At 41.5% G+C, this 20,112-nt stretch overlaps 2 protein-coding genes across 2 annotated transcripts; both read right to left on the bottom strand.

Moving 5' to 3' along the window:
- Window positions 1-4,248: 4,248 nt before the first annotated feature.
- Window positions 4,249-5,761, bottom strand: LOC135592822 (cocosin 1-like). Its single transcript, XM_065082505.1, has 3 exons — window positions 5,591-5,761; window positions 4,896-5,289; window positions 4,249-4,809 (listed from the first exon to the last, which is right to left on the bottom strand). The coding sequence occupies exons 2-3, from the start codon at window positions 5,019-5,021 to the stop codon at window positions 4,411-4,413; spliced, it is 525 nt and encodes a 174-aa protein (XP_064938577.1). The 5' UTR covers window positions 5,022-5,289; window positions 5,591-5,761; the 3' UTR covers window positions 4,249-4,410.
- An 86-nt stretch (window positions 5,762-5,847) lies between these two features.
- Window positions 5,848-7,535, bottom strand: LOC135592820 (NAC domain-containing protein 21/22-like). The gene is made up of 3 exons (XM_065082500.1): window positions 7,073-7,535; window positions 6,011-6,282; window positions 5,848-5,890 (listed from the first exon to the last, which is right to left on the bottom strand). Exons 1-3 carry the CDS (start codon window positions 7,419-7,421, stop codon window positions 5,873-5,875), a joined length of 639 nt encoding a protein of 212 aa, XP_064938572.1. The 5' UTR covers window positions 7,422-7,535; the 3' UTR covers window positions 5,848-5,872.
- Window positions 7,536-20,112: the final 12,577 nt, after the last annotated feature.

Here is a 20,112-nt window from a genome sequence, read left to right as displayed (position 1 = left end):
CATGGAATTAAGTCACCATATTCAAAGAGCACGGTGTCTATGCATGAACGAGCCTTGCACAATATAGACGAGGCGTGGTGCACTGGAAAAGGATGGTATGACGACATGCAGCCACGCCCACACACTGGAGCTGCTCATTGTACTGGTCAAAGTACTCTGTGTAGCCAGCTTCCGAGGGCACACGTCGGGTGAGCTCAAGGGTGCTTAGCTTCTCGATTTTGCATTGGCTCACGCGGCTGTAGCGATGCACATTCATCCATGGTTCACCTGCTCCCTGCTGGCCGAGGCCAAGCTGGGCTAGAGAGATGTGGCAGAAGAGGAGCAAGCAAAGAGAGAAAGAGAGGAGAATGGAGGTGGAGGTGGCCATGGCTTCGTGTTCTGCAGAAGGAACGGGGAGAGAGTGGTGAAGGGGAGTTCAGAAGTGGGAGGGCATTTATAATGGGTTCATTCAGAGGGTTGTGTGAAGTTTGGTTGGGAGGTCACGAGGCTTCGCATGGGTTCTCGTGTCGCCGCATGCATACGACTGGTTTGAAGGGGAAGCACAGATGCATGGGTTTGGTAGGAACGGGACGATTTCGGTTGAGAGGCCAACTGCATGCTGCGAAGAAAATGTGCAGCAGAGATATCTCTTACTTGGTTTCTATGCTGAAATGTGTTGTTGATGACGCTATGCGCTTTCTAAGCTACCAAAATGTGGAAATGATCAGTGGAACCTTTCATTTAATCTATTTCTCATTAGTTTATCGCTTAGCTATTCAATATTAATGTTTGATCTGAGATCAGAAATGCTGTCATTAAAGCCACAGATAAGCTTGTCCTCCTTCAACAATCCATTTGCTTACTGTTAAACCATCCACTACAAGCTCAGATGTAGGTTGACATGTTGAACAGGTGACACCCACATCACCGAGATCACTCAAAGCAGCTGAAGGCCAACTTCTTCTGTAGGCAATAAAAAACACCACAACCAACATCTAAATCTCCTTCCGAAGATTGATCATAAAATGGTTTATAGCAATGATGAAGAAGATACCAATCATCGAAGGAAATTCCACATCTTTCCCTCGAATCAAAATGATGATAAGGTTGCTTCTCTTCCGTGAGACAAGCCACCACACCTACTAATATACCGTCCGTGTGTGTGTGTGTGTACGAGGACATGGGTACAGAGTCTCTAGAATTTCCATGTCAGCAGTTACATAGCTGCTAATTGTATCATTCAGCAGCAACAACAAAGAACCAACTTAGCTTTTTCTACGGAACATGATGACGCCCAAGAAGCGCCGACTGCTATTGGTCGATGATGATGGCCAGAGAATGGGTCCCTTTAGCTGACCAATCCTGTTATGCCATTCTGTTCTATTGAGAAGGGTAACCTTATAATATCTATTTATCTTTAAGCATTACAATCAAAGAAGGGGTTGTGGCTCAGTTGGTTAGTACCGTCTGACGTGTGATGTTATGGTCGAGAGATCGGTGTATCGATTTCAAATGTGATAGTTTTGGTATTATAGCATCCAAACCAAACTTTATTCTATATTTGCCTATTGATTTTTTCTATCTAATTATATCTATTATTTATTTTAAAAGTAATTATTTTCTTAAGGTCGTTATTAAAGTTAATTTTGAAACAGGATACTAATCACATAATAATAATAATAATAATGAGGTGATGAAGCAGTTGGCTAAGATTGAGAGTTCCAACTTCTCAAAGCCCATTCAATAAAATAAAACAACAAAGGTATATCAACTCTTTGATATCTATCAGATTATATTTGCTAATGATTTTTTCTACCCAATTGTGTGTTATATTTATTTTAAAATTTATTATTATTTTTTCTCAAAGTCCAGTGTGAAAGTTTACTACGAATTAGGATACTAACTGTATACTAATGGGGTGGTGCCACAGTTGGTCAGCACATAAGTGATCCCTCTCTCACCCCATTTAATAAAGTAAAGTAATAAAAATATATTTGTGCCAAATGTGATAGATTTAGGTCAATTATAGTAGTATGATATCTATCAGATTACTTCGACGCATCCAAACCAAACTTTATTCTATATTTACCTATTGATTTTTTCTATCTAATTATATCTATTATTTATTTTAAAAGTAATTATTTTCTTAAGGTCGTTATTAAAGTTAATTTTGAAACAGGATACTAATCACATAATAATAATAATAATAATGAGGTGATGAAGCAGTTGGCTAAGATTGAGAGTTCCAACTTCTCAAAGCCCATTCAATAAAATAAAACAACAAAGGTATATCAACTCTTTGATATCTATCAGATTATATTTGCTAATGATTTTTTCTACCCAATTGTGTGTTATATTTATTTTAAAATTTATTATTATTTTTTCTCAAAGTCCAGTGTGAAAGTTTACTACGAATTAGGATACTAACTGTATACTAATGGGGTGGTGCCACAGTTGGTCAGCACATAAGTGATCCCTCTCTCACCCCATTTAATAAAGTAAAGTAATAAAAATATATTTGTGCCAAATGTGATAGATTTAGGTCAATTATAGTAGTTTGATATCTATCAGATTACTCCGACGCATCCAAGTTTCTTTTTTTTGTCTACTGGTTTTTTTTACCTAATTGTGTTTTATATTTATTTTTAAAGTAATTATTTTCTCAAGTAAGTTATCAAAGTTAACTACGAAACAATATATTAATCACACAATAATGGACACTGGTTCATTCAAGGTTTATTCTTTTTTTTTTGCTTTGTTGAATGATTTTTTCTACCTAATTGTGTCTTTTATTTATCTTCAAATTAATTATTTTCTCAAGTTAGTTATTAAAGTTAATTACAAAATAGTATATTAATAATCCAATAATGGGGTGGTGGTGTAGTTAGCTAGCGCATGGGTTTCGTAGGTGATGTTTGATCTTGAGATCGAGAGTTTGAGCCTCTCTTACCCTCATTCTGATATCTATTAGTTGACATGAGCCAGCTTTATGTTTCTTTTGCATAATGATTTTTTTACTCAATTATGCGTTATATTTAGTTTTTGAATTAACTATTTTCTCAAGCTAGTTGTTAAAGTTAATTATAAAACATCATATTAATCATATAATAATGAGGTGATGCAGTTTGCTAAGGCAAGAGTTTGAGTCTCTTTCACAGTAAAATAAAGCAATGAAGATATATCTGAGGCAAATGTAATAGATTAGTATCCATCATAACCATATATATATATATATATATATATATATATATATATATATATATATATATATATATATATATCAGTCTTTTTTGTCTAATGGTTTTTTCTACCCAATTGTATATATTATTTATTTTTAATTTAATCATTTTTCAAGTTAGTTAATAAAGTTAATTATGAAATAGTATATTAATTATAAAATAATGGGGGTGGTGGTTCAGTTGGCCGGCGCAGGTTTCATAGTTGATGTTTGATATTGAGGTGGAGAATTTCATCCCATTTTAGAAAATAAAACAATGAAGATATATATATATATATATATATATATATATATATATATATAAAACAAATGTTATAAATTTAAGTCCATCATAATTGTCTAATATTATATTTATACCAAATATTATAGATTTGAGTCCATCACGATTGTCTAATATCCATTAGATGACATGGGTTCATCCGAGCTTTATTCTTTTTTTCATAATAATTTTTTTCTACCCAATTGTGTATTATATTTATTTTTATATTAATTAATTTCTTAAACTATTTATTAAAATTAATTATGAAAAAGTATACTACTCATAGGTGTTGGTGTAGTTGGTTAGCATATGATACTTATCAGATGACATGGGTGCATTCCAACTTTATTCTTTTTTGCCTAATGGTTTTTTTCTATCTAATTGAGTCTATTATCTATTTTTAAATTAATTTTTTTTCTTAAATTCATTATTAATGTTAATTATAAAAATAATATAATAATAGTAAAATAATCGGATTGTGGCGTAATTGACTGACACATAGATCTCACAATCGATGTATGATCATGAGATCGAGAGTTTGAATCTTTCTCACCCCATTCAATAAAATATTACAATAACAGTACATCGTAATATCTTTGGGATTATCATAATCGTTTGGTATCTATCGAATGATACAGGTGCATCCAAGTTTTTTTTTTTACATAATGAGTTTTTAATCTAATTATGCTTTATATTTATTTTAAAATTAATTATGTATTACCCTTTTGAGAAGGGCATTTATTTGAGTCAGTGGATTAAAGAAACAAAGAGGGAAGAAAGCTCCAAACATGGAACCTAATTTATTTGAGTTGAGAGCTGATGCTACAAACATCTTGTTGCCCACAACTTTTATTCACTTCAAACCAGTCATGCTCCAAGGTTTCTATCCATAAAACCCCAGCTTTATTCGCCTCTAGCCACACTCTCCATTACGTTACGCCGAAGTTCTGATCGCTTCCCTCTCGATCTTAGTAGTGAAGAGGGCCAATTCATTTCCACGGTTAAACTTTAGCCGCATGGCCTCCTCTCTAGAGATGCAATACGAGTTCATCAGCACCTCCACCGGCATGCCACGGAAAGCCGATGTCTTCCCCACCAAATGGTTGACCATGGCATTGTCGTTGGTCTTGATGGAGACCCATTCGAAGCTCTCGCGTTGCGCTTGGAACATCATAGCAAAGTACTGTGGAACGACTAGTAGTTGACCCTGACGGAGCTCTCCAACGAATACGGTCTGACCACGATGTCCCACCACTTGCACCCGACTGCATCCCCTCAAGGCGTACACGATGCTGTGAGCGTTGACATTCCAGTGCGGTGATCTGATGGCATTCTGCACGGAGACATCATCGCCATATTCAATTAAAATTTTCGAGATCATAAATGGAAAGTAGATCAGAGATAATGTTGTTGTCGTACCGGGCGGAGGAGTCCCCTTACAGCACTCATTTGGACGAATCTTAGAATGGGGAGCTTCTGGCTGTTGAGGGTGGTGATCCTTCCAGCGCGCGGATTGAAGTAGTCAGCACGCAAGTGGTGATCCATCCAGAGTTCAACTCAGGCAAACCATCAGTTTGAGCTCAACATTTTGTTAGGACAAAGTCTTGGCACTGGGATACATAGCTTGGAGATAGGCTGGAGAAGCAGGGCACCTGCTCAAACCCCTCTGAGTAGAAAGGGGTTTGGCCAAAGGTGATGCAGTTGTCCATTAGAGCTGAGAGGGACTGTGAACCCGAGTTTTCATGGCTTGCCTCCATGCTTGGCATGGTGGAGATCCTTCTGTTGTTGCAGAAGACTCTACATAGGGCCCAGTCTGGCCGCATGCACAAAGAAATAAGTGTCACTGTCCTTGTGATGAGAGGATTAGCAGAAACATCAGGACAAGTACTTTGAATTAATTATTATTATGACAGTTGAGTGATTGAATAAGTTGAGATAATTTTTTTAGGTTAAAGATCACTGTATAGGAGTTGAGATAATTTTTTTATACATAATACAGCAATTGCTTGAATAAGTTTTCAAGAGTCTATCTCATGGAAGGAAAATGACATATACTTAAAAAAGAACTTTATCCAGGATATAATCTGCTATAAATTGTCATGTATAAGCACTACCTGTTCTTTAACTCCACTAATCTATCAAGATATCTTCTGTCTGCAGTTTTAAGTGTTATCACTGTTCCTTTTCTGAATCATCCCACTTTTATCAGACCTCACTGTGTCCACAGTTAAACAAGTTTCATAAATAGTTCTATCTCTGGATAGAGATTTATGATTTAATCTAAATCAACAACTTTTACCATGTTGTCTTTAAATTTATGTACTTATGCATCTGGATTTATGTGGTCAAGAATTTAAGTTCCTTGCAGATCTTCCAACAAAGCTCTAATGTAAGCCTTAAACCTGCTCGTGGCTCTGTGATCCAATATAAGAAAAAAGGTAAGAAAAGATAGTGATAATAGAACAGAGTATGCAGCAAAAAAGATGATCTTCTTCTCAGTCTGTGATCTATGAGAATTGAGATCACAAGGCTACCTTGAAAGGCAACTTTGGAGCACCATCAGATCCTTCCATGCGGAATTCATGCATGACCCACTTTGTCTTCTTCCCCTTGGGAGCTCTTCCTTGATAGAACACCAAAGTCTTCCTCATCCCAACCAGCAATCCTTTTCGGGTCACTGGTTTATCCTTCCCTGTGGCCTTCCAGTAGCCTGACATGGTCGCCCGGTTGGTCCGCTGCCCGGTCGCGTACTTCAGATCTCGAAGGCTGAAGAGGTACCACTCGTTGCTCCCAACACATGCGGCAGCTGATCCACGGAAACAATCTACTTCAGTGGAAACTGAACGGTTTACTGGTTTCATAAGTTTATCATCAAATCTATCAGAATCTTGGTATTGTTTGGCAGAGAAAAATAATCCGATGGACTTTGATGTAAGATGAATTTGTCTCAAGTTTGATGGAGATAGTGAGAGACAAGGCAAGCACTCCATGGCTTCTTTGGCATCAGCAATGAGCCTAACTCCATGATAGAGATTGCTTAAAACCAGAGTGATGAACTCTTCAGCAACATGACTACAGAGAAGATGACAGGCAATAATCTTTGGCTTGAGGAGGCTAAGAAGTTCTCCTTCTGGATTTTGGTTCATTTCAGATAGACATGGGCAGCAGGAATACAATCCACGGAATTCTGGCAGTCAATCATGCAGGAACAGAACACATGAAGAGGTTAGAAAGTGGCCAAGTTTGGCAGAAGCATATTTTCCTCTGTTGGGAAAGACAGAAAGGGGAAGCATGGAGATTGAGCTGAAGAGATAAGATAGACATGAAAGAAGAAATGTACCTTCTTCCGGGATTAGTAGAAGGAAAAATGAAAGGAAGCACACAAAAATTTCTGTATGTTCTCAGAAATCATACGAATTAAAGAATATGGCAGCCATGGCAGGGCGCAGCAAACTCAATATTGTCTAAAGAATGCTTTTTGATGGATCAAACTGTTCGCTTTCAAGAACAAACACCAGCTGGTTCATGTGAAATTAAGCGGAAACAACACTCTGCTACACCAGCAAATAATGTTATACGGGGGAAAGAAATCATACCAGGGAGATCCCATGGCTCACACTTGTTGAGATCAACATCCACCATCATCATGGAACCGCTCTCGGTGCTGCCTCCGGCGGCCTTCGCGGCGAGGTAGTCGCAGACGAGCTCGTCGTCCCTCGGGTGGAACCTGAAACCTGGAGGCAGCTTCGCCTCCACCATGCTCAACATGCTCATGGTGGCGTTCATGAGAGCCGCCAAGCCACAGAATGGAAGCAATGATGGGATGGGATGTATTAAGGCTAGGGGGGGGCTTAGGTGTTGTATGAATAGGTTCGCCAAGTCAACTTTAAAGGGGAGCAATAGCATGGCATAGATTGGAGGTTGCAGGGAGAGGGGATGAATCATGCCACATTCTTTTTCCCGCTCCTATCATCCTTCCCACGTTGCTTGTTGACGTTGATGGCGACATGCAGATTTGTTCTCGAGTCATTCTTCTTGCTAAGTCGAGTAAGAAGGATTTATCTGCAAGGAAGTATGGCATCATGGTCACATCTCATCCACGAATCGAAGCAGATGAAGATGAACCTAAACAGTTTGCTGTCTTTGATGCTCAGTGTCGAGTTTCAGATCACTGCATTTATAACCAGTATCAATCTGGAAGACAGCAAGAACAGTGTCTACCTCATCAGGATCCACATACCGACGGATAAGGTTTGAGGTGAAGAGGGTTATCGTAGACTGTGTGAGTAATGTCCACAGCCACAGCCACAGCCGCCTGTCCTTTCTGCCATCCGTCTGAAAGCTCCGTTGTGTTAAAATAAAGAGATAAATAAATTGTAGAAGAAGATGATGATTGTTATTGACATATCCACCGTCTTTATATACAGGTTAGAAGGAAGAAGTTTCCTCAACGGGTTAGAGGATTTTCCTCAACAGAGTAGAGAGATTTCCTCAAACAGTTAGGGAAATCTCATCTACTTATCATGCCCCCGCAAGATGATGCTCCTATCAAGGAGGCCAATCTTGGACTGATGTAATGCAAACAGTTTACGAGCTAGAGGCTTCGTAAGTGAGTCGGCCAATTGATCAGCCGTATGAACATGAGAAACATGGAGTTGACGGCGGACAACTTGATCACGTACAAAGTGAAAGTCGATGGCAATATGCTTCATACGGGAGTGGAATACCGGATTAGCGCACAGATAGGTAGCTCCAATATTATCACAATATATTGTAGGGGTGGAATCGATGTTGAGTTCCTGGAGAAGATTCGTGATCCAATTGAGTTCTGCAGTGGTAGCGGCAATGGCACGGTATTCAGCTTCAGTTGTAGACCGGGCGACTGTCTTTTGCTTCTTAGAACTCCAACTGATTGGATGAGCACCAAGGAAGATAATATACCCCGATGTGGATGTTCTATCATCAAGGTTACCCGCCCAATCAGCATCGGCAAAGGCATGAAGACGAAGTGGAGAGTGTTTACAAAAAAAGAGTCCATGATTTAGAGTCCCTTTAAGATATCGTAGAAGTCTCTTGACCGCAGACCAGTGTAGAGTAGATGGTTGCTGCATAAACTGTGATAATTTATTCACAGCAAATGAGATGTCTGGACGCGTGAGAGCTAAGTATTGTAAAGAGCCAACAACTTGGCGGTATTGAGTGGGGTCCGTAGTAGGACTTCCATCTGATAATTTGAGAGTACCACTAGTAGAGATGGGGGTTGTAACTGCATTTGCATCCTGCATGTTTGTCTTTAATAACAAATCTTGAATGTACTTGCGTTGTGATAAAAGGAGACCAGAAGATGTGAAGGTAGCTTCGACGCCCAGAAAGTAGCTCAAGGGTCCGAGATCCTAAAGCGAGAATCGAGCTGCCAGCTGTTTGATGAACGCTTGGATGCTGGTGGGATTATTGCCTGTGACAATAATATCATCCACATATACCAGAATATATATTGTGTTTCCATGATGATGTCGTAGAAACAACGAAGTGTCAGATTTGGAGTTAAGAAAGCCGACAGAAGTAAAAAATGAGCTAAGTTGAGTGTACCAAGCTCTCGGAGCCTGACGAAGTCCATAAATGGCTTTCCGAAGTTTGCAAACATGCTGTGGATACTGAGGATGAGTAAAACCGGGGGGTTGTTGCTTAAAAACATCTTCGGATAGAGATCCCTATAGAAAGGCATTATTAACATCCAATTGTCGTAAATGCCAGCCTTTAGTGGTAGCCAGACTCAAGATAAGACGGATTGTAGTGGGTTTGACAACAGGACTAAACGTCTCAGTGAAATCAACTCCAGGTCGTTGATGGAACCCTTTGGCGACCAGGCGTGCCTTATATCGGGCAACAGAGCCATCTGGGTTCCGCTTAATTCTAAAGACCCACTTACACCCGATGATGTTTTGTGAAGGATGGAAAGGAATTAGATCCCATGTTGAATTATGGAGGAGGGCATTATATTCCTCACTCATGGCAGTGCGCCAATGCGGAGATTTTTGGGCTTGAGTGAAGGTGGTGGGTTCAATGTTGGGGGATGAGGAATTCATGACAGCTTGTAGGTTAAGTACTTGACGAGGTTTAAAAATACCATGCTTAGAGCGAGTGGTCATAGGATGATTGGAGATGACAGGATTGAGAGGTAATGTTGGGTGAGGATCAGTGGCACAAGCCGGGTCAAGTGGAGACACGTCAGGGGCAACTTTGGAGCACAAGGCTACCTTGAAAGGCAACTTTGGAGCACCATCAGATCCTTCCATGCGGAATTCATGCATGACCCACTTTGTCTTCTTCCCCTTGGGAGCTCTTCCTTGATAGAACACCAAAGTCTTCCTCATCCCAACCAGCAATCCTTTTCGGGTCACTGGTTTATCCTTCCCTGTGGCCTTCCAGTAGCCTGACATGGTCGCCCGGTTGGTCCGCTGCCCGGTCGCGTACTTCAGATCTCGAAGGCTGAAGAGGTACCACTCGTTGCTCCCAACACATGCGGCAGCTGATCCACGGAAACAATCTACTTCAGTGGAAACTGAACGGTTTACTGGTTTCATAAGTTTATCATCAAATCTATCAGAATCTTGGTATTGTTTGGCAGAGAAAAATAATCCGATGGACTTTGATGTAAGATGAATTTGTCTCAAGTTTGATGGAGATAGTGAGAGACAAGGCAAGCACTCCATGGTTTCTTTGGCATCAGCAATGAGCCTAACTCCATGATAGAGATTGCTTAAAACCAGAGTGATGAACTCTTCAGCAACATGACTACAGAGAAGATGACAGGCAATAATCTTTGGCTTGAGGAGGCTAAGAAGTTCTCCTTCTGGATTTTGGTTCATTTCAGATAGACATGGGCAGCAGGAATACAATCCACGGAATTCTGGCAGTCAATCATGCAGGAACAGAACACATGAAGAGGTTAGAAAGTGGCCAAGTTTGGCAGAAGCATATTTTCCTCTGTTGGGAAAGACAGAAAGGGGAAGCATGGAGATTGAGCTGAAGAGATAAGATAGACATGAAAGAAGAAATGTACCTTCTTCCGGGATTAGTAGAAGGAAAAATGAAAGGAAGCACACAAAAATTTCTGTATGTTCTCAGAAATCATACGAATTAAAGAATATGGCAGCCATGGCAGGGCGCAGCAAACTCAATATTGTCTAAAGAATGCTTTTTGATGGATCAAACTGTTCGCTTTCAAGAACAAACACCAGCTGGTTCATGTGAAATTAAGCGGAAACAACACTCTGCTACACCAGCAAATAATGTTATACGGGGGAAAGAAATCATACCAGGGAGATCCCATGGCTCACACTTGTTGAGATCAACATCCACCATCATCATGGAACCGCTCTCGGTGCTGCCTCCGGCGGCCTTCGCGGCGAGGTAGTCGCAGACGAGCTCGTCGTCCCTCGGGTGGAACCTGAAACCTGGAGGCAGCTTCGCCTCCACCATGCTCAACATGCTCATGGTGGCGTTCATGAGAGCCGCCAAGCCACAGAATGGAAGCAATGATGGGATGGGATGTATTAAGGCTAGGGGGGGGCTTAGGTGTTGTATGAATAGGTTCGCCAAGTCAACTTTAAAGGGGAGCAATAGCATGGCATAGATTGGAGGTTGCAGGGAGAGGGGATGAATCATGCCACATTCTTTTTCCCGCTCCTATCATCCTTCCCACGTTGCTTGTTGACGTTGATGGCGACATGCAGATTTGTTCTCGAGTCATTCTTCTTGCTAAGTCGAGTAAGAAGGATTTATCTGCAAGGAAGTATGGCATCATGGTCACATCTCATCCACGAATCGAAGCAGATGAAGATGAACCTAAACAGTTTGCTGTCTTTGATGCTCAGTGTCGAGTTTCAGATCACTGCATTTATAACCAGTATCAATCTGGAAGACAGCAAGAACAGTGTCTACCTCATCAGGATCCACATACCGAGGGATAAGGTTTGAGGTGAAGAGGGTTATCGTAGACTGTGTGAGTAATGTCCACAGCCACAGCCACAGCCGCCTGTCCTTTCTGCCATCCGTCTGAAAGCTCCGTTGTGTTAAAATAAAGAGATAAATAAATTGTAGAAGAAGATGATGATTGTTATTGACATATCCACCGTCTTTATATACAGGTTAGAAGGAAGAAGTTTCCTCAACGGGTTAGAGGATTTTCCTCAACAGAGTAGAGAGATTTCCTCAAACAGTTAGGGAAATCTCATCTACTTATCATGCCCCCGCAAGATGATGCTCCTATCAAGGAGGCCAATCTTGGACTGATGTAATGCAAACAGTTTACGAGCTAGAGGCTTCGTAAGTGAGTCGGCCAATTGATCAGCCGTATGAACATGAGAAACATGGAGTTGACGGCGGACAACTTGATCACGTACAAAGTGAAAGTCGATGGCAATATGCTTCATACGGGAGTGGAATACCGGATTAGCGCACAGATAGGTAGCTCCAATATTATCACAATATATTGTAGGGGTGGAATCGATGTTGAGTTCCTGGAGAAGATTCGTGATCCAATTGAGTTCTGCAGTGGTAGCGGCAATGGCACGGTATTCAGCTTCAGTTGTAGACCGGGCGACTGTCTTTTGCTTCTTAGAACTCCAACTGATTGGATGAGCACCAAGGAAGATAATATACCCCGATGTGGATGTTCTATCATCAAGGTTACCCGCCCAATCAGCATCGGCAAAGGCATGAAGACGAAGTGGAGAGTGTTTACAAAAAAAGAGTCCATGATTTAGAGTCCCTTTAAGATATCGTAGAAGTCTCTTGACCGCAGACCAGTGTAGAGTAGATGGTTGCTGCATAAACTGTGATAATTTATTCACAGCAAATGAGATGTCTGGACGCGTGAGAGCTAAGTATTGTAAAGAGCCAACAACTTGGCGGTATTGAGTGGGGTCCGTAGTAGGACTTCCATCTGATAATTTGAGAGTACCACTAGTAGAGATGGGGGTTGTAACTGCATTTGCATCCTGCATGTTTGTCTTTAATAACAAATCTTGAATGTACTTGCGTTGTGATAAAAGGAGACCAGAAGATGTGAAGGTAGCTTCGACGCCCAGAAAGTAGCTCAAGGGTCCGAGATCCTTAAGCGAGAATCGAGCTGCCAGCTGTTTGATGAACGCTTGGATGCTGGTGGGATTATTGCCTGTGACAATAATATCATCCACATATACCAGAATATATATTGTGTTTCCATGATGATGTCGTAGAAACAACGAAGTGTCAGATTTGGAGTTAAGAAAGCCGACAGAAGTAAAAAATGAGCTAAGTTGAGTGTACCAAGCTCTCGGAGCCTGACGAAGTCCATAAATGGCTTTCCGAAGTTTGCAAACATGCTGTGGATACTGAGGATGAGTAAAACCGGGGGGTTGTTGCATAAAAACATCTTCGGATAGAGATCCCTATAGAAAGGCATTATTAACATCCAATTGTCGTAAATGCCAGCCTTTAGTGGTAGCCAGACTCAAGATAAGACGGATTGTAGTGGGTTTGACAACAGGACTAAACGTCTCAGTGAAATCAACTCCAGGTCGTTGATGGAACCCTTTGGCGACCAGGCGTGCCTTATATCGGGCAACAGAGCCATCTGGGTTCCGCTTAATTCTAAAGACCCACTTACACCCGATGATGTTTTGTGAAGGATGGAAAGGAATTAGATCCCATGTTGAATTATGGAGGAGGGCATTATATTCCTCACTCATGGCAGTGCGCCAATGCGGAGATTTTTGGGCTTGAGTGAAGGTGGTGGGTTCAATGTTGGGGGATGAGGAATTCATGACAGCTTGTAGGTTAAGTACTTGACGAGGTTTAAAAATACCATGCTTAGAGCGAGTGGTCATAGGATGATTGGAGATGACAGGATTGAGAGGTAATGTTGGGTGAGGATCAGTGGCACAAGCCGGGTCAAGTGGAGACACGTCAGGGGCACTTGGGCGAGAAGGAGGTAAAGAGGATGGTTGTGTTTCGGAACATATTGCCCCATCAATTGGGGAAGAGTGAAGTGGAGTAGGAACAGAGGAAACGGGCAAGTGTTGAACTGGAGTGATATAGTGCGGATCAGGAGGGGAGGAAGTAGACGAAGACATGGGAGGCTCGTCCGATTGGTCCGAAGGTATACTCCAGTGAGATAGGGAAGTGGTCCGTATGGCAGGATATTGAAGGGTTTGGAAAGGAAAGTTAGACTCAATAAAGATAACGTGACGTGAGATGAAGATTTTGTGAGTGTGGAGATTATAGCAGCGGAAAGCATTGTGAGTAACCAATAAAGACGCAAGGAGAAGATCGGGATGTTAACTTATGAGAGGCATAGGGACGTAACCAAGGATAATATAAACAACCGAACACGCGGAGTTTACGAAGGTTAGGGGGTTTGTGAAACAGTGTGTCAAAGGGGGACTGGTGTTGTAGAACTGGTGTAGGCATCCGATTAATTAGGTAGACAGCAGTTTGAAAGGCTGCTGTCCAGAAAGTTGAAGGCATGGAAGCCTGATGTAGAAGTGTGAGTCCAGTTTCTACTATATGCCGATGTTTGCGTTCGGCAGAACCAACTAGTTGAGGAGTATGTGGGGGAGACTTGAGGTGTTGAATGCCACAAGCTGAGAGATGAGATGCCAGGGCTTGATATTCACCGCCACCATCAGAGTAGACTGTTTTAATGGTAGACTGAAAATAATTTTCGACCAACTTCTGGAAAGTAGAAAAAACGCGAGAAACGTCAGATTTATGGGAAAGAGGATATATCCATGTGTACTTGGAGAAGTGATCTACAAAAATAACATAAAATCGGAACTTATCAAAAGATAAGATTGGAGCAGGACCCCAAACATCAGTATATATAATTTCAAAAGGTTTAGAGGAGGAAATTGAAGATGAACCAAAAGGCTGCCGATGACTCTTATTACTAAGACAAGCATCACAATGCAGCATAGAATTAGGAGACTTAGAAAGAGGAAGAGAGTGACGAGATAATAATTTCTACTGAATAAAGGATGAGGGATGACCAAGCCGACGATGCCACACATCAACTGGAGCCGCAACAGAAGAATGAACAGTGGGCTGGGTCATTTGAGAGGCTGACGGCCATTCATAAATGTTGTCTTTATTCGGGCCTTGGACCAATGATGCCCCCGTGCTCAAGTCCTTAACAGGAAATGAATCAGGAAAGAATTCAATGGAAGTATTGTTATGTTTGCAAAATTGAGAAACAGAAATGAGGTTGCGTTTAATATGAGGGGCGCATAAAACATCATCGAGAGTAAATGTATTGGAGTCAGAATTAAGCGTTGTGGAACCAGTATGAGTTATAGGAAGTCCTTTACCATCACCGATGATGATATCTTCATCGCCGCCATAGGGATTGTGAAGAGACAAATTCTGAAGATCAGCGGTGATGTGATGAGAGGCACCAGAGTCGACAATCCAGTTGGACTGGCTAGATGTCGGAGTAGTTAGGAGATTTGCTTGTGGCCAGTGTGACGGAGCAGGGAGGCGGGGACGAGACCAGCAAACTTTAGCGGAGTGGCCGACTTTGTCACACAGTTGGCAAACGACCCGTCTCTGATGGCTTGGTAGGGCAGGACGCCAAGACGGATGATGGATGGAGTCACCACTTTGCGAGAAGGGATGACTAGGAGGATAGGAGGGATGTTGCATGGAACTCACAGAATCAAGAGGCGCAGTAGCCAAACCTTGGGTGATGTTCGGTGAGTACCGAGTGCTTTTCCGTTTAGACTTGTGACTGACTTGAGCTGTGACAGTTGATCCAGGCAGTTTGTCTGCACGCTTTAAGTACATCTCGTAGTCAGTCAGCTTATCATAGAGATCTTCAAAAGAGATTGGCGAGTCGCGTGCCCGAATTGCAGCAGCCAATTCTTTGTAGTCGGTGTCGAGACCATTGAGGGTATGAATGACAACCTCTTCGTCACATAGGGAATGACCTATCAAGGCCAAGTCATCGATGATAACCTTGATAAGTTGTAAGTAATCAGAGATAGTACTTCCCTCTTGTTTTGTCACCATAAGCTTGGAGAGAAGACTGAGCTTGCGAGTACGCGAATGATTTGCCAGAGTGGTTTGCAGTTTAGACCATGCATCGGCAGCTGTCACACATGAAGATATCAAGGGAGCAACAGATCCAGCAACTGAAGCTTGAATGGCTTGGAGAATGAGACGATCTTGACGTAGCCACAGTTTGTGAGCTGGATTGGGTACTGGACTAGGATCGCCGGGGATGTTGAGCATGGCCGAAGGACAACTGAAAGAACCATCAACGTAACCTAGCAAATCATATCCAAATAAAAGATTAGAGAATTGAGCTCGCCAGGACGGATAGTTGCCACCATTTGATAACTTAAAGGGGATCAGCGTGGCAGCATTGATGGAGATAAGCCCTGTAGAAGAACAAGAAGTAGGAGTCCCTACAGGAACTGAAACATCAGAGGAAGTGAACGAAGACATTTTTCTTCCCTCACTTTTTTTTTTTTTTTTTTTTTTGTAGAAAGGCTTTTTTTTTTTTTTTTGTTAGAAAGGCAGCGAACCTTGTGTGATACTCAGGTCACACAAGGTGGAGAATGAGGGAGGGGGCTGCTGCTATAGATTGCTTGCTTGCTGTAGCAGATTGGGCAATCTACAACAGTGCCAAAAGCTACCGGCAGCTGCTGTGGATTGCTGCTTGCTGCTGCAGTTGTAGGGACTGCAGTTCGCCGGGAGATGGCCGCGAAAACTGCAGCGGTACTCAAGACTGCGGTTCGCTGCTTGCTGCAGCAGATTGTAGAGGCTGCAGTTCGCCGGAAGATGGCCGCGAAAACTGCAGCGGTACTCAAGACTGCGGTTCGTCGGAAATGGCCGCGAAAATCTGCAGCAGTACTCAAGGAAACTGCAGTGAGAGAAATCTGTAGCAATTAGGTGTATAGAGGAAAGCGGCAACGAAGTGGCTGCGGTAGAGGAAGGAAGATGCAGCGGTTGCGGCTGCTGCTGGCCGGGAAGTGGCTGCGACAGCGAAGGAGGAAGACGCGGCAGCCGTCGTTAAGCAAGGAAGACTGAGCGAGAAAGACATCGCCGTTCGCCGTTCGTCGCTATTGAGGAGGAAGACACCGCCATTGAGGAGGCGCCGTTGTGTAGAGGGAAGCGGCAGCGAAAGCTGCTGTGGTAGAGGAAGATGCAGCAGTTGCGACTGCTACTGGTCGGGAAGCGAGGAAGACACCGCTGTTCGCCGTTCACTGCTATTGAGGAGGCAGTGAGAAAATGTTTTCCTCCTTGCGTGACGACGACGGAGAGTGTCTGCTGTAAGCAGCAAATAGGAGAGGGAGCAAGGCCGGCGAAGAATCCGTGTCTTGGTGCTTCTTCAGTGACTCCGCTTGAGGCAGCGTGCTACTGTGGCCGCTTGGCTAACACATGGCGACGCTGCTGTTGCCAAGAGGAGATGGCTCTGATACCATGTTAAAATAAAGAGATAAATAAATTGTAGAAGAAGATGATGATTGTTATTGACATATCCTCCGTCTTTATATACAGGTTAGAAGGAAGAAGTTTCCTCAACGGGTTAGAGGATTTCCCTCAACAGAGTAAAGAGATTTCCTCGAAATCTCATCTACTTATCACGTTGTTGTCATGCACGAAGTCGAGAAGGTAGTGTTGCCAATCCCACTCGGCCAAGAACGCCATGGAAACAGCGAAAGATAAGTCTGATGCATCTCGTCAGGCGAGCAACTCATGCCACACACAACTCAACATACGTCGAGAAAGGAGACGACAAGCCATCCGCCATTAGATGTCACGTCCCGTTGCGTAATGTACGGTGGTCGGTTACTTTCCTTTCGATTATTATTTTCGTCTCTATTGAGACATCCAAATTGATTAGTATAAATTATTTTTCAGACTAAAAGATGATTTAGGAATAGCCACACATTGCAAAAAATTGAAATGCACAGATGACAGATATAATTTAAATTTAAATAAGGGTTCAACTTCAATTTTTCACAAGAAAACATAGTAGATGTGTTGAACATGGTACACAAGTCAAAGTTCAAAAGTTCTTCAATGGATTAGATAGAATCTGGTCTTCAATATTATCCATTAGCTGTGAAGAAAAGTGATCGGTAACTGGACATAAGAGTCACTCTCATCAAACCCAAGTTGTGACTTTAAATAAGAACTCTATTGGGATCACAGTTTCCATTTAAAGAGAGACAAAGGCCTAGTCAATTGCTATGGATTTTTCATGGTGATGAACATTGACATCTACAGGTGCATTGAACTAATCATATTCACTCAGTTTATACTTTACTGACTTGATCCAGTCATTTATCTAATGCTGCAACAACAATCAAACAACCAGTTTCGAGTTTGAATGGAGGGTTGGAGCAGGTGGCCTGCCAAGTCTAGCAAGCAGATCTTTCAGAATTGCTACATCAAGAACTCTTTCACTTGAATGCAGCTGTGAAAATGGAGCAGAAAGCAATAATGACCGTAACATAGAAGATCTCCTTCCATGTTTCTGGCTATTTGCTTGTGTATAGAAAATTTGCTACTATCATCTGCATGTGTTCAAATCTTGGACTTCTGGGCTCTGGAGAATGCATGAACAGAGGAAACAGTCCATGCTAACTTTCACTATGCAGATTACCTGTGAAATTGGTTATATTCATTTGCCTGGCTGTGCCACTAAAATGCTTCAGCATGCTGAGAAGTTTTGGGAGAATCAATGCAGTGCAGCATTGTGTTTGTTAAGGCTTTTGTCAGATCACAGGCAAGCAGAGAGCAGTGCTGGTTTTTATGATAAAAAAGAGTATTAATTTAGAAACCAAAAACCTCCAAACTTTGATCATTGAGATTAAGCATCAACAAAGAATGCTCAAAGAAACATTTAGAATGCATCGGAATTGACCTAAAGAACATCATGCTCTGTTTGCATAATTGCTTGACAACCAGTTGGGGTATCAGAAACCTGCATTCGGTGGCAAAAAGACTATGCACAGAATTGCTGCTGTTGTGTTCACAATAGTGGTGGAGGCTTTCATCTTTATTTGACAGCAATACAGAATGTCGATTGCACAATAGAAGACAAGATGAACCAAAGAAGGATGGACTCTAGTCATTCTTCTTTGATCTGAGATTTCCTTTGGATAGTTTACTCAGCACACTCACATCCAGCTTGCTATAGTGATTCTGGAACTGCCCGAGGAGGTTATACAGAAAGTCATCAATTTGATCTTCATATTTCTCATACAGTATTGGCAGCGTCTGAGAGCAAACAAATCCTGCACCAATTAGACAATATATAGCATTAAGGATATAACAAGCTTTCTTCATTTAGTTAAATTGTTTCTGTTTAATCTGCTTCGGCAATTCTTGTGAACAATTTTGCTCATAGAATTACTCACTGTAGAACATCAATGGTTGTATATTTTCACTGTATTCCAACTTGTTTAGATAAATGATTTACTTATCATAGAAGACTGGTATAATATCGGAACACAGGGATTATATCGACATCATTGAATGATATACTAGAAAATTAGAAATCAATGTTATTGTCTCGGTATTGAACGATATGATTCAGTATGGACATTTCGTCAAACCGGTAAACACCGATTGATACATACGGCTCAATCAGTATTTTAAGTCAATGATTTATTTTATATATTAAAAAATTGAAAATGAGTATCCTCACATATTATATGCAGTAGAAAACCAAAATTCATATGTTTCTTATTTTCCTTGTTACTGAATAAGCATTTCCCTACATCATCATACATGAAATAACCAGACAAAACAAATGAGACAAAATTAATGTCTTGAAGCAGTTAAAGAAAGGAATAGTTTCTCACCGACATAAACGACAGTGAGGAGATTGCACCACGTCCCTATAATAGCAGCAGCCCACAAGCTTGCTACAACCTGACATGAAGGACTTGAGTTTCACTTTATTTTAAAGTATTACTTGAAAGCAAACATAGAAAAAATCTTACAATATTCTGATCTTGGCTGAGAGCTACGGTTGGCATACTTGACTACAAAATTGTAATGAGAACAGAAATAGTATCACAAACACATTTCATGGCATAAAATTAATGAGGCGCTATGAGTTATGACCCATTCTTCATCATCTAGCTTGCCATCTACTCCTGTGTCGTCGACGGAACTGCACTTGTAATTATGTTATATGGCCAGTCTCAGTGTCCAATGCCACCATGCAATTTATTTGTATTTCTGGGTGCAAGCTTGTGGTAATATATAATTTATTATATATGTCCTTTAAAAGGACCATCATGTATGGCTAGAAAAGGAGCACGTTCTCAACAGAACCACCAAATCGACGACCATAGCAACTCAAAAAATTCACACGAAGGCCATGGTGTTATGTTATTCTAGCAATTCAAACATACATGAAATGCAAGTGGCAGACATAATATGATATGACATACATACCAAAAATTTCCTCAGGAGGAAGAAAATACATCAACATCTTGAATGAATCCTAAGAATTGATTGATTTGGGCACCAAGAGAAACAGCAACATTAGCAAATAGGTCATCGGGTATAACAAGTCGAGGCACGTAGATGGATCGGGCCCAATTCGAGCCATGACCCAATTGTTATCCTC

The sequence above is a fragment of the Musa acuminata genome, chromosome BXJ1-9 (genome assembly GCF_036884655.1).
Source record: "Musa acuminata AAA Group cultivar baxijiao chromosome BXJ1-9, Cavendish_Baxijiao_AAA, whole genome shotgun sequence".
Taxonomy (NCBI): domain Eukaryota; kingdom Viridiplantae; phylum Streptophyta; class Magnoliopsida; order Zingiberales; family Musaceae; genus Musa; species Musa acuminata.
This window is presented reverse-complemented; position numbering and strand designations above follow the sequence as displayed.